At 33.4% G+C, this 15,935-nt stretch overlaps 1 protein-coding gene across 2 annotated transcripts in view; it reads left to right on the top strand.

Moving 5' to 3' along the window:
• The window catches only part of RhoGEF2 (Rho guanine nucleotide exchange factor 2), a 362,382-nt gene that overhangs the window by 63,411 nt on the left and 283,036 nt on the right, over positions 1-15,935 (top strand). For both annotated transcript variants that reach the window (XM_065510657.1, XM_065510656.1), the window contains exon 3: positions 7,893-8,634. In XM_065510657.1, coding sequence (XP_065366729.1) covers positions 7,893-8,634 — 742 coding nt within the window. The remainder of the gene's footprint in view (positions 1-7,892; positions 8,635-15,935) is intronic.

Raw genomic sequence — 15,935 nt, 5'->3', positions numbered from 1 at the left:
TCCAAATTGTTTTTTAATTTTTTTAAAAAAAGTTTTTTTCATTTTTTTGAATTTGTTAATTTTTTTTTCAAAAAAGAATTTAGACAAAAAAAAATTTTTTGATGAAAAAAAATTCGGGTTAAAATATATTTTTCCGATTTTGACCCATCCCAACTTACTATAGCCTTATATACATCGTTGCAATGGACTTTGAAATATCTATCATTAGATATCCATATTGTCTATATTAATGATTTAGTTATCCAGATATAGATCAAAAATAGGCCAAAAATCGAGGTTTTCCCGTTTTTTTCCTAATATCTAAGCAATTTATGGCCCGATTTTGTCGATTTTAAATAGCAAATGAGCCGGAATTCCCGATATATTGTATGAATCATGTACATATGTCAGTTATTTGGGGGCTTCGGAAAGTTGATTTCAACATACAGACGGACATGGATATATCGACTTCGCTATCTATAACGATCCAGAATATATATACTTTGTGGGGTCGCAAATGAAAAATGTAGAAATTACAAACGGAATGACAAACTGTATCTGATGTGTGGCACTTCAGATACATATCTCTTTTGGTATGCAAAATAAATAAAGGATTTTCCAATAGGGACTTCCGAATTTTGACAATTGATAGCAGTCATATTGCTAAAGCTACATCTGTCGAATCGGCTGTAATTTATTCAGTTTGTTTAGCCAAATCGCCATGGAGGGATATAGCGTTCAACAAAATGTTAAAATTATAAAATTCTTTTATCAAAATGGGTGTTCTGTTCGGGCAACGTTCCCATTTCTAGATGAATGGCTACGTCAACAAACAAAATTGTCAAATTTGGGACGATTTCCAATCCAAATGAGTACCAAGAGCGTCCTATTCATGCCGAAAAAGTTACTGTTTGGTGTGAATTTTGTGTTGGCGGCGTTATCGGTCTATATTTCTTTGAGAATGCCGTTGGGCAAGTCATCACCAGCAACGCGCGAATGCTTTAGATCGATTATTACTAACATCTTTTGGCCTGAATTGGATGATATGGACACCAACGACATGTGGTTTCAACAGGACGGCGCTACGTGACATACAGCTCATGTCACATTGTACATACTACATACATACACTAGCGTTTTGAGGGCATGGTCATCCCACGTGGATGACAAAATGCAGCCTAAGTTATTTGCCAGAGTCATGGAAAATTGGACATTGCGAATGCGCGCCATCCAGTGAAGCCGCGGCGGATATTTGCACGATTATATGTTCCATAGTTCTATTTACACTAAAGTGGCAATTGACTTCACGCTAGATTACCAGGGATGCATAAAGCTACCAATTGACTTTCGTTTGCACTAAAAAACACATACGTGTCAAATGATCCAAAACTATATAAATATATTTATGACTCCTATAGGAGTCAGCCAAGTGAGCAGACATTACAGAAAATTAGTGTCTATAAGGGATACACTGACTATTTGTAAAACTATTGGGTTATTTACAATGATGGCTTGAACTCGTATATTGGTATGTTGTTGTGTGTGAGTTACAGTTCTTGTCAGCAAAATGAAAAATGAAAGTGTCACATTAAGTTAAGCTGCAAACAACTGCAAGGGATTTAAGGTTATTTTCAAATGCATTAAAATAACTCAGATTGTGAGAAGGGAATTGGAACTGAATTGCAATTAAATTGGAACTGATTCCCAGAAACTAAACTAAGGCAGGACCTGCAACACAACTAATGCGCATTGGACACGGTCGAAATGTATGACAAACATCTTGGTGGGTTTCAGTGAAATTTGTTTTCATTCTCTATAGTTTACAAAGAGATATTCTGGAATCTCGTTACGATAATTTTCCTTCAAATAATAGGATCTGTTTAAATCCTTACCATAATCATACATTTCTGAAAAATACAGAAAAATAAAACAAAGTTTCAGTTGATGGTGAATATTGCTAGATTCTTTCTCATTGGAAATTAGACAACTTAACGTTCCAGTGAATACATTCTTCCCATTTTTACCATGGCTGTTAGAAATATCATTTCCCGTTGCTCTCTTCTCTATGGATTACTAATCAGTTTGGTTTGCAAGTCCAAACTATTTTCATCTGACATATGGTTGATGCTTCAGTGTTATAGTTAATATCAGGAAATTTTGGCTAATTATGGTATTTTGACGTTATCCTCATTATATTAAGGTTCCTTCCTCAAACCAAATAGTTCAGCACACTATTATCTAGTCCCATGGTAGGCGTTCATATTGTTCAGGTTACGAAGATTTTCGTCAAACAACCCGAACGTGAACAAAAGAGCGTAATAGAGCGTAAAAATACACACATTTCATTCAGTTGCTTGATGTTGTTGTGGATATTTTATTTTTTTACCCAAAAAAGCACACAAATTAAATGCCTCTATTTGCCTACCAATGATCTAGTCTATCAGGGATCTCTTATAGGGGAAGTTGTCTCTCTGTATCCCAGATCTCATACTGTTCTGATCTGTTGCTTTTATAGCAACTAATGATTTCAGTAACGGCCACCTAATGCAATAACTTCAGCCCATTTGCCAAATACAAACGGCTTAATGTCCTACCTATAGCGTCAGAAGTCTATATGGATATGTAGGGGAAGAGGATCGAACATCATAACCTGATGGTTGGTGACATGCCATCAGTGAGCATTCGGTCTCCTCAAGTAAATGATTCACCTTCATAATCTTGAAACATCCCGTTGCAGTACGGAAATCTTTGTTTTGAGATAATTATAGATGAGTGTCTCTGATTAATGACGTCTTACTGATACTAAACGTTCGTCAGCTTTGAGAAGAGGTCGTTTGTGTGTCGCTACAATCACTTTACTCTTGCCCCAAGATGTGCAAGTGAGAGCTTTCTATCCCATATTTTTATTCATCACTACTCCTAGCATTTTGTGTTTCTGTACCATAGAGATACATCTGCCTTCGACAGAAATGTCAAGAACCGTCATAACATCCAAGAGCTGACACCATTAATTTAGATGTTGATAAACGAAGTTGTCGTTCGGACATTTTGGCATTTATCGTTATCGAAGATAGATTGATTTGATTGGAGGACGTTTTGGCCTCTGAACTCAACAAACGCATGTCTGTCATAGAGTAATTGGGAACTTAGTATTTGTTATAGATCCAAAGCTGCAATAGAATAGAGCTCAGAATTCAGTTTCAGATTATTGGTTCTCCTACAGTTCTTTTGCTTTCAAACATATATTCAGCTATATGCTGTGACGCAAAAACTCCCGAGTTTTTCCGTGATCTTTAGTAACAAAAATACTTTTTATATTGGTTGAGATATTCTAACCGTATGAGATATTCTAGCGGTATTTCATCTCATCTTTACGATCTCTGTCGTAAATTTCTTAATTTCTTTATCGGCAGAGGAGTTAGAAGGTATGAGATCGCAATATTCTACGTTTGACACTTCAACAGAATCGATCGTGTTGCTGCTTGAATCGAATAATGTGATCTAATATTTTAATTAGTCCTGCTGCTATAAAGAATCTAGGCTCTATGAGAACTGTGGGGGAGTGGAAGGATTATCCGAATCTTATTCAATGATGGATATAATTAAGACTTCCGGGTGATACTGCCGTCACTGAATTCACAATATTTGGTTGAATGAAATTCGGTGCGTTCCGGAGAGTCGATTTAATTCTCATGGGAATATTTAGAGATTTAATAATCGAAGAAATGTACATATGTAGATGAAAGTTTTTGCTTTATAATTGTCAAGTCCACTTTATGGATCTTTAATGTTAGGTTAGGTTAGGAAGGGGTGTACACTATGTGCACTTCCACTCGGATACCTTGAGGTCCATTGTGATTCCCTTCAAATAGTTTGAAAAAGAGGATAGCCTTAGAGTAATAGAAGAGACCAAAGTACCGCCTGTTGAAAAGAGAAAGAAAGAAAGATAGATCTTTTCACGAATTTGGAATCGCTGTAGAACGTCCCTTAAATAGCCACCCTATTACCTTAATGAAACCTAGTATGTTGCTTAATTTGCAGCCAGCAACACTACCAAGTTCGTCCAGAAATCTATTTCCTAGCCATCTAAGTCTGTGACCCTGTAACCTAGGGCAGTTGCACATAATGTGCTCTACTGTATCTAGCTCCTCTGCATCCCCACACACTCCACAGAAGTCCTGTGTGCCATTATCCCATTTGCCTTTAAAGGCTCCAATTGAGCAATATCCGGTTATCACTCCTACTAGAATCCTGAGATTATACCTATCCAACTCTATCAGTGTTCCAGTCGCGTTTGCATTCAGTTTTGGCCATAAGGACCTGGACACTTTGCAATCTGACCTACTGCCCCAGGATTGAATTGTATAGTCGCGGAATTTTTCGTAAATTCATCTATAGTAGTAACAAATGAGTGGTTTAACATTCCGTTCCCTAGTATCATGATCCAGATCAGAACCATGTCTAGCCAGTTCATCTGCTACCTCATTTCCCTGTATATCACAGTGCCCTGGTACCCAACACAATCTTACTGAGTAGTGTACCAATAGCTCCTCTTGAGCTCTCCTACAGTCCCCCACTAGGTTGGAGTGTATTACATGACACTCCAGAGCCTTTAGTGCCGCCTGATTGTCTACGTATATTGTCACTGCAGCCCCTCTATTGACGTGTGCCTTTATCAACTGTGTGGCTTTCCAGATCGTGATGTGATCTTTAATGTGGATCATACAGATAATTGATCCATAGCTATGAGATTTTACAGTGGCATAGTTGTTCTACGTTGTTATCTTTGAGACTTATATGAGAAGTTTTGATAATATGGAATTTTTCACTATTTTCAGTGGATCACTTCACTTCAATTCCTCCAGATTCTGGAAGAAATAACATACAACACAATTTAATCAATTTAAACATATTGCGGGGGCTTTGGCCTAGAAAGTCGAAGATATGTGGAACAAGTTAAAATTGCCATAATATGTAGCATTATTTAGAACCTAACCTTACCTAATCGAATTAATAAAGTTCCACTTCACAGTTAAACTGAAACCAAGGGAAAATTTAAATTAGGCACACCAAAACGAATAAGAAAACTACTGTTAACGGTATCTTTATTTTTATTTTTGTTAAAATTGTAGTTCATTTTTGTAAAGAATGTAACCAGAAACCTATAAATATTAGTAGAATTATTTACAACAAAAAAATATTGCTGTAAATATACTCACTCGCACGTATATATAGTAATAACAATGAGCTGGTTAGAAAAATTGCTAAAGCGTTTGCCCTGCCCCGCATTGAATACCTAAAACAGCCATATGACGGTGATGATGATGATGATGTTCCATTACTATTTACTCTAAACACGTCCGTTCATTATACTGTACGAACATGAAGAAAGCAATACGAGTTGAAAATTCAAAAAAAAAAGTTTAATAATAAAATTATATTAAAACATGCAAGCGTCAAAAGTTTTTTGACATCGTCGTTGTTGTCGGCGAATTGAGCAGCTTTGAATATTCAAATTTTAAATATTTTAATAATGCTAAATTGATTGAAAACAAAAAACAAAAAAACTAATAATAAACCAAATATGGAATAGGAATGAAATCATTCAAAAATAGAAACTGATAGAATCATTTGACTTTGTATTCTATTAAAAACAATTTCAATTCCGTTACAGTTCAATATCCGTTTTGCTTGGCTCTGAAAATTGATAAAAAATATATTTCAATAATTCAGGTTAGCATTGGCATTGTTATACGATAAATTGTTAAATATTCACCCTTATCGCGAATTAATATTTCACTTGAAATATGTTCCCTTTTCCCATTTTTCGTTCATAAACTTTGTGCACGTGAAAAATTCCTAATGTTGGGATATTTTTAGATGGAAGTTTGTAAACAATAAACAGCTGTTACGAACTAAATCAACTATTGTGAATGAAATGTTCAGGGGAATATCACGATAGCAATTTTTCCTTCAAGGGAAATGGATATTTCATGGCAACATAAATTTCACATGTTTTACTATGAATTAGGGTAAGTTTTTATGTTTTGAGATCTATAAATTTCGAAGCTTAATATGTTTAATAGCGGTGTGTTCGGTAGGTGTTTTTCGGTTGGAAAATTTACTAGGAATATCGAGGAGTGTGTATAATAGTCAAACACTGAAAATGGGAGTGGCTCTGAAGACCAAGAATTGGAGCATTACGTCATGAAGATTGTTGTAAAACTCAACAAGAGCATGCAAAATCAGTGGTAGGTACTCAAGCAGCAATTTCGGAAACGTTTGCAAGGAGCAGCGAAATTGGGTACCATACGAATTGAAGACGAGAGACCTTGAAAGACAATTTTGCATGTCAGAAATGATGTTTGAGATTTCTTTTTTTGGTTTTTTGATGTGACGAACCTGGGTTCTGATTTTTTTAAACATTAGTTATATTTTTAATAAAATTTCAAAAAAGAGGTCGTGTATTTAGTCAGGATTTTTTAATTTCTCGGCTCTTAATTGAAAGGTCAACACTGCTCTTGTCAGCAGACATCTGTCAGTTGACTGCTATCAAAATTTGAACAAGCTGTGTTTGACAAACAATGCTAGCAGAATACCTCGTGACTTGAGGAGAAATTGGAAAAAAGTGAATTTCGTCTGCTCATTAAGCTACTATGGGAACATTGCAACGTCAATTTCAACGGTAAAAAGGTGGTTTACTGTGGTCGTACAAGCACGGAAGATGTCGTATTTTCCGGATTTAGCTCCGGGTAACTTATTTCTTATTTCCAAACCTGAAGAAATGTCTCGGTGGAAAGAGATTTTACTCTAACGATGGAATCATCTCACAAGAAATATCTATTTTGAACTAATTTTTGGGAAGCGATAAAAAAATTTGAGAAACGTTGGATAAATTTGAATATGTTGAAAAATAAAATTATTTTTTATCCTGAAACCTCATAAAATAGAAAAATTTCCCATACAGTTATCTGGCGTCTTTCCATGTAAGATTACGCTGTCCTAGTTCGTGGAGTATCGTGAGTCTCCATGTATTCTTTGGCCGACCATGGCTTTTTCAGCTTTGAGGAACCCACTCTAGCGCCATCCTTGTTATACTCCCTGGATTCTTTCTGATAGTAATTACGATCCACCACCATTTCCATATAATATGTTACGCACATCCAAATTCGGAACATTTAAAATAGGGCATATTTTTTAGGTTTTTCCCAAAAAGGTCTTCTCTTCTCATTTAAGGTAATAGAGTCGCTTCAGTCTCTTCAAACTGATTGCATTAATTGGCAATTTGGAAGAAATAATATTAAGATAATGGAAGCAATAATAATGGAGTTACAAAACTGCCAACTATGTTTAGAGTCTTCAACCAAAATCGACCTTTAAACAAATGAGCGCAGTTTAACTCGTAAACAATTTCCGTTCAAGAAAGTTCATTTGTCATGACAACAAGACACAAATCCTTGAAAATTTAAAACGATGATTTCCAAAATTCATGCATAAATGCATGTCTTGTTTTCTTCTTCTGTTTTGTAGCAATTATGAAAACATTTCAAAATGTTTCACACCTTGATGGTGGTGTGATGTAGTGGTATGATGGTCAGGTATGGTAAGGAATATTGAAACGTACATTCACCGTACTGTGCTGTACTGTGGTGTGATGGTGGTTTCTGTCTTATTATTAATGATGTACGAAATGCACAATGAAAACCACAACTTTATTGACAGCTTGCAGAAGTCAAACAAGACGTAATTGGCTTTTGTGAGCATGAGCCAGAAAGTGTGTGTTTAAGGCATTTTTAAAATTCTTTAAATTTTTATACATTTTACAACAATGATTGTATCTTTTTCTATTTATTGTTTATTTTAAGACTTTTAATAATTTATTTATTTTATTTTTTTTTAAAAATTCTTTGCAGATTGATTGATTTTGGTACTGATGAACATGAATATGACGAAGTTCAAGATTTACCAGAAGAATCAACAGCCAATAATCAATCATTACTCTACAACAGCCAAAACGACAACAATAATATTGTCCATAACAATAATAATAACATTATTGCTGGAACATCAACTGCAACAGCCACAAATATACCAACATCTGCAGCATCAGTTAGCAATAGCAACAATAACAACAACAATTTCGAATTACCCCCTGAATTACAGCCACCAAAACAAAAATCTTCAGCTATAAATTCAAAAGCCGGCAAAACGAAATCCTCTACGAAAGCCTCGAAATCGAAAATACCGCGTTCACCTTCGTTGGCCAGCACCCTGAGCTATAATAACTTTCAGCCACCACCGATATCGGGTATACCGCCGCAGACGCCACCTCTACCATTGGGTTATCAGAGCAAAGGCAAATCTCTTAATCCAGCCACATCACCTTTGACCAATAATAATGTTAGTATCTTTACCAGTAACAGCAGCAACTCTAACAACAATATAATGGCTGGTGGTAGTGGTAATAGTGGGTTGGGCGGTGGCGGCGGTTTGAGTGCCTCGAATGGCAATGCCCAGCGTAATAGTGCGAATATGTCGGCCAATTCACGTCGTCCTCAAATACAAATTTCCACACCCATTGCTGGAGAATCGCTCAAGAATTTCCAATATTTAACATTAACCGTGCGCAAGGATGAAAATGGTTATGGCATGAAGGTAAGTTTTAATTTTAAACACATTCAATTTGCCTCTAGAGATGAATGAAATTCATACTTAGTTTATATAAAGACTGCAGTATTCTTTTGAATATTAGCTGATTTTCCCGAATCTATCGAAAGATGTCCAATGTATTCAGAATTTTGAATTAGCTTTAAGTCATATTTAATGTTTGACTTTAAATCCATCAAAATAAATAGCTGTTATAGGTTTTTTGCTATCAATACATTTCAACTCTTATAGGGGGGTCAGACGGCATGTATTACATGTGTATTGGGACATGTATTCGATACATATGGAATTCCATGTGTATGTAAAAATTCACGTTATACATACGATTCATAATTTCCACGTTCAAACGTACATATGTAATTGCATGTGACATAACCTCTATTAGTTTATATGTTTGTTGTTTTTATTTAAAACATTTTTAAATCACAATAAATATATTTAATGCAATGAAACTTATTTTGTTATGATTTTTCTTTACTCGTTTTTGTTTTTTTTTATTTTGTACTCACACAGTGTTGTATTTCAAAATACAACACTGTTATACACACGGAAATAGAACATGCTTTAATTGCCAAAAATGTCACATGTAATACACATGTATTTTACATACACAAATGGTGTTTTCTTTTCTAAAAAAAAATCATGCCTTATAAATGTGTAATATTATTATCATGTTACACACACCCTTGCAAAGTGAAACATTTTTTCTGTTAGAATGGAACAAAATAATTTCTTGATTTTACACTTAACACTAATGTATATTTAGCGTGCCAAATATTGAATGAATTTTGTATTAAAAAGCGATATTTAACACTGTTAAAGCGACTTTCGACATTCATTGTGTTTGTTTGCCAACAGCATTAACAACACTGATTGTCAATAATAGAAATCAGCTGTTACTCAATTGCAAAAAAGTACTTAAAGCAGTTGCAAAAAAGGATATTATCTCACCCTGAAATATAATTGAGGGTGAAATATGTAACATATTTACCACTTATTTATGCAACATATTTAGAAAGGAAAACGGCAACTCTTCGCATGTTTGCATACATTTCTAGAATGGAACATACCCCTGTGCCAATGGTAACATAAATGGAACATTTTTCTCAGAAAAGAAAACACCAAAAGTTTCATATGGATCACACGGTATGTATATGTTTACATATGGAAAAATGTCCCAATACATGGCACAAAACACAAGCGACATTTCCTTGTTTCCGACCTATTACTTTTGATGAGTCGTTGGCAGCGTTTACAATAAACATTGCAGATCAATTATAGACTCCAGTTCTATCAAATGCTGTAGCAAGATTTACCAAATTACATCTCATATATTGATTTTCCTTTTCGATATGTTCTTTGAAAATTAAAATATGATTAATTTGTGATAGAATTTTGGATGTATAACTTAAAAATTCGGATTTTTTTGTAACGAATCAAGCCAGGGCGTTCTGCATCGATCGAAACAAATAGTAGTCGGACGGGGCAAGATCTGGACTATAAAGAGGGTAAGAAAAAAATACTTAAGTAGCTCCCAACGATTTTTCAAGCTCTTGTTCAGTTTTACAACAATCACCCCTATCGCGAATCAATATTCCACATGCAAACTTTGTTCACGTGAAAAAATGTCCCCATGTTGTGAAATTTTTAGATGGAATTTTGTAAACAATAAACAGCTGTTAGGAACAAAATCAACTATTGTGAATGAAAAGTTCAGGGGAATATCACGTTAGCAATTTTCCCTTCGAGGGAAATGGATATTTCATGGGAAGATAAATTCCACATGTTTTTCTCGATAGGGGTGAATCTTCATGGAGAAATGCCTCCAAATCTTGGGCTTGAAACTTTTTTGGCAGGCCTTGGCGATCTTTGTCTTCCGTGTCAAAATCACCACTTCTGAACAGAACAAATCATCTCTCGTACGCTGAAACCGATGAAACACATTCACAATAAGCTTTGGTGAGCCGTCGATGTGCTTAAGCGGAACTGTTTTTCAAATTAAAGAAGTAAAGCAAAACTTCCCACATATGACACTTTGTTGGCACAAAATTCGACAATTTCGAAGCTAAATAAACTTTGTTGTTTACACTATAATGTTCAATAACAAAGTGAGAATAAATGACAGATATGTACCCTTCAAAATGACATATAAGTTATTATATGTTATTAACTGAACATCAGATTCGGGCGAACATAGAATCTGATGGATCGTCGTACGATTCAGATGTTCCGCTAGAAATATTGCTAGGTGAATAGACGATAAAGTTCTTGGAGTACCGGTGTTTTTTTTTTCACAAATTAATCATATTTTCGTTTTCAAAGAAAATCCAGAGATAAAAAGTAATTTGCAAAATCTTGCTACAACAAGTAATAGGATTGTAGTCTCTGATCGATGTGTGGTATTTTTTGTAAAAGCTGCCCACAACTCAGTACTGCTGGAAAAGACAATGAATTACTTGGAGTAGCTTCGTTTTTTTTTTTTTTTTTTTTTTGCTACCAATTAATCTAATTTGTCGCCTTTTCGACATAACCAAGAAACATTTTGTACATTGACTGCGCAATTTCTTTATAGCCTTGCACTTGTTGTAATATTGCACTTGTTGTAAAATTTTGCGACAACTGGTCGGAATCGAATCCATATTTTTTTCGATATTAGTTGAATTCGTTTCTTATCAACTACTAATATTTAATAATAAGTTCACAAGACGTCGATAACATATTGTAATTTAATTTGTGCACGGGGCAATGTAAATCCTTCCGAGAATTCAAATTTTTACACGGCAGCAATAAAAATCGTAAATAATTTATAGTTGATTAAATGAAATGTTTGTTAAATAGTTAAAATTGTTAACTGATAACGATAATATTGCTTTAAATTCGATAGCAACTTAACACCAGAGAAAGGGGATTTCCCACTTCGTTTTACTTACATATTAATTGAAGTGTTAACAAGTTTACAATAAATGCCGATAAAATAGATATCGTTCTGTATTTGTTAAATATTATTAGCAAATACTAAATTCACATGCTATATAGATCTTCAAAGCAGTTGTCGGCATAATGAGATTTTAGAGGATTCCAGGATTAACTTAGCATTTTTAAAATTAAATTTTATTATATTCCAAGTTATTTTTGTAAATGTAAAGTCTTTAGAACAACTGTTATTACATTTACAAGTGATTCCTTCTGCATATTTGTTAACGCCTTCAGCATGATGAAGCACATTGTTGAATATTTTGGTATTTCCAATTACAATCTAGGTTAAAGATATGCTGATTTACTTGTATATACCCTTCACCATGATTGATAGGTTTGTCATTCCGTTTGTAATTTCTACATTTTTAATGTGCAACTTTATAAAGTAAATATATTCTGGATTGTTATAGATAGCGGAATCGATATAGTCATATCTATCCATCTGATCGCATGCATGTACAGTGATGGCCAGGTAATTAAGACAAAAATTGTTTGCTAAATTCCATGTAATTGTCAATTATTTTTTCAAATATTTCCACAAATATGTATGCATGAGGACTGTATCAATTCATACATATTCACCACGAACTCATAAGATTCTTTCTACAACTTGACCAACAAATTTTTTTTTTAAATAAATATGTTTATCACATTTATATCATTATATTTTTATTATTATAAAATATTCGGACCAAATTTCGTATTTTTAGTTCCATTAGTTTCGGTCATATCATATTATTAACAGCGGATGTTCGCTGAGGTGGGTCAACGTATTTCCACATATATTTGTCCATATATGTTTTACCGATTTTTCCAAACATTTTTGAGAAACTAGAAACATTAATAATAAATTGCATACCCTTAGAGGTCCTTTTATTTTGGCTCTAACGCACTTAAAATTCAGTTGATAAAAAAAATCAATTATTTGTCTTAAATTGGTGGCCACCACTGTATGTTGAAATTAATTTCATTAGCCCCCACATAACTTACATAAATGATTGACACATCTATATATCCGCTACAGTGCAACTTCGATTGCTATTTAAATTCGAGAATATTGGCCAATAAATGGATGAGATATTTATCAATATTTATTTTAAAGCATAATTTGGTGCAGGGTATATAATAGGGATCTATAGTTGAAACAAAAAGTCGGCTATTCGATTTTTAAAAAGTCGACTTTTTAAAATTTTTGATTAGTCGACATTGCGACTTTGGTAATTTATGAAAAGTCGACTTTACGACTTTTTTAGACAACATTTTTTTTAGCAATCTAAAAAGGTGGACTTTTTTTGGCTTTTATCGACTTTTTTTTGCGACTTTTTTGGGAGAACGTAATCCGAAGCCCCAAATAACTTTGGTCGGCACCGCCGAATATAGCTCGATTACTTTTTATACCCTTCGTGAGAATGGTATATATAAGTTTGTCATTCCGTTTGTAATTTCCACAATATAATTTGCCGACCCTATAAAGTACATATATATATTCTGGATCCTTATAGATAGCGGAGTCGATTAAGCCATGTCCGTCTGTCTGTATGTCTGAAATCAACTTTCCGAAGCCTCAAATATCTGACATACACGATATCAATATCTCCGGAATTATTTCGGCTCGGTTGCTATTTGAAATCGAGAAAATCGGTCCACAAATGGCTGATATATAAGGAAAACGCCAGGACAACCTCGATTTTTGACCTATTTTTGACCTATATCTGGATTACTAAATCATAAATTTAGATAATATGGACATCTAATGATAGATATTGCAAAGACCTTTGCAACGACTTATATAAAACCATAGTAAGTTGGACCTACAATGGGTTAAAATCGGAAAACATATTTTTTAACCCGAATTTTTTTTTCACCAAAAGTTTTATTTTTCGCAAAATATTAAAAAAAAATTTAAAATTTAATTTTTTTTTTTTAAATTTAAAAAAAAAACTTGAACATTTTTTTTCCAAAAAATCAAAAAAAAGTATTTAAAATTTTTATTTTGGAGTATAATTTGATGAAGGTTATATAAGATTCGGCACAGCTCTCTTACTTGTTTCTTACAAACTCTGTCTAACTGATGTAACAGACGAAACGTATTCTGTGGAAAGACCAAAAAATAAATTGCACATGTGAAGTTGTCAACAAACTTCAACGAGCGAGAAAAATGTTCTGTGTTTACAATTTGTTCAGTTGTTTTTGGTGACTAGTGTTGACTTCCCTCTCAGTTTTCAGAGTTCTGCTGGTTCATTCTGGTTTGAAATACATAATAATAACTGCAACAAATACAAAAATATCTATAGCAAAAATACGAAAATATAATAATAATTTAAAGTTTTCTTGTTGATTATTTTTGTTTGTTTATTAAATGTAAAATTTTGTGACAATGTCACGTAGTGATGTGGTGCTGTTCGTATGCTGTATTCCATGAATTTCTCATGAAAAATATTTAATACGTTTTGTTTTTTGTTTGTGTGTATTTTACATAATTAAAAGTTTAATTAAATAAAAGTGAAAATACTATAATATTGTAAATAAATAAGTATGTATTTATGTGTGTACATCATCTTTATCATTAAAAACTATTTATAAAAACTAGTTAGTAGTACATACTTAATTATTTACTAAAGCATACAGATACATTAGGGTTATAATTAGTTAATATAATAAATTTAAGATTAGCTACAAAAAACAGCAGTCTTCCATAGATATATCTTCACTCCGATATGACTCGAGTCTCTCTCTCTTCAGCTACTCTCGCTGAAGATCTCGCCTGAATGAGATCGCTTGAAGGTTTGTGCTGGTAAAGTTATCATAAAGTATAATAACTTTTACATGTCATTTCATTGCTATAATTGTTCTAACTAGCTTTATTGATTTAAAAAAACGTTGAAGCACGCTCGACTAACCCGGGTTTTAACCAGTGCTCGGCACAAACAGACAACATATTTTAGTTTTACACAAAAGGAATGTTCTGATTATGCTTTTGATGCACAATCTCTAGTTTGTTTCCTTTTGTTTTTTTTTTAATATCCATTCGGAACATGTTGGATATGAGTGCCGACCACTGCTTTAAACCATCGAGTTCGCAAATGAATGTACTGAGCATCAAACCTAACCTATAAATTGTTTAAAATTGTACATTTCATTCCATCAAATAAGTACCACCCTAATAAACACATAATGATATTGAAAAAATCTCATGTTAAAGACATGCAAATAAACACAATAAATCAAACAAAAAAAAAATAATAAAATATGAAGAAAATATTGTAAGAAAAAAAAAAAGCATTCAACAAAACTAAAAGATAAAAACTCAAATCTCTTGTAAGAGGAAGTCAAACTTAAACTGCAGCAACAAAAATGCGAAAACTAAGAAAAATTAAAAGAAAAGTCAGCAACACAGTAACAATAACAATCTCAAGGGGTTACTACGGGTACAAGTTACCAGAAGTGAATTAAATCTACAACTGCAACAACAACAACAATAGCAGCCACAACAACAATAGAAACAATTTTGTAACAAAGTGCGAAATGTATGACTTCACATTGTTTTGTTTTGTATTTTTCATATTTTTTTTTATTTTTGGGTTTTTTTGCTTCTTCTTTATTTTATCATCACTAGTGTTGCCACACAAATTTTAAGTCAAATAACCAAAATTGGTGGTTTATTACAACAAGGGTTGCCTGTTTTATTATACCCTTCGCCATGAGTAGCAAGGCTATATATAAGTTTGTCATTCCGTTTGTAATTTCTACATTTTTCATTTGCGACCCCACAAAGTATATCAGCCCAATTATGAAAAAAAAATTCCGCGGGAGTTTGTTCCCCGGGAATTTTTTCCCATTGAAGAATTTGAATAGGAAAAATGGGAAAAGTGAAAAAACTCCCGGGGAATTTTTATTCATAATTGGGCGGTATATATTCTGCATCGTTATAGATAGCAAAGTCGATATAGCCATGTCCGTCTGTATGTTGAAATCAACTTTCCGTAGCCCCCAAATAACTTAAATACATGATTCATACATCGATATGACGGGAATTTTTCCGACTCGGAAATCGACAAAATCGGTCCATAAATGGCTGAGATATAAGGAAAAAACCGGGGCATCCCCGATTTTTTATCTATATCTGGATTACTAAGTCATTAATATAGACAATATGGATATCTAATGATAAATATTTCAAAGTCCATTGCAACGATGTATATAAGGCTATAGTAAATTGGACCTACAATGGGTCAAAATCGGGAAAAATATTTTTTAACCCGAATTTTTTTTTATCAAAAAAATTTTTTTTTGTTATAAATTATTTTTCCAAA

The sequence above is a fragment of the Calliphora vicina genome, chromosome 5 (genome assembly GCF_958450345.1).
Source record: "Calliphora vicina chromosome 5, idCalVici1.1, whole genome shotgun sequence".
NCBI classification, from domain to species: domain Eukaryota; kingdom Metazoa; phylum Arthropoda; class Insecta; order Diptera; family Calliphoridae; genus Calliphora; species Calliphora vicina.
The sequence above is the reverse complement of the archived record's forward strand: the minus strand, read 5'-3'. Positions and strand labels throughout refer to the sequence as shown.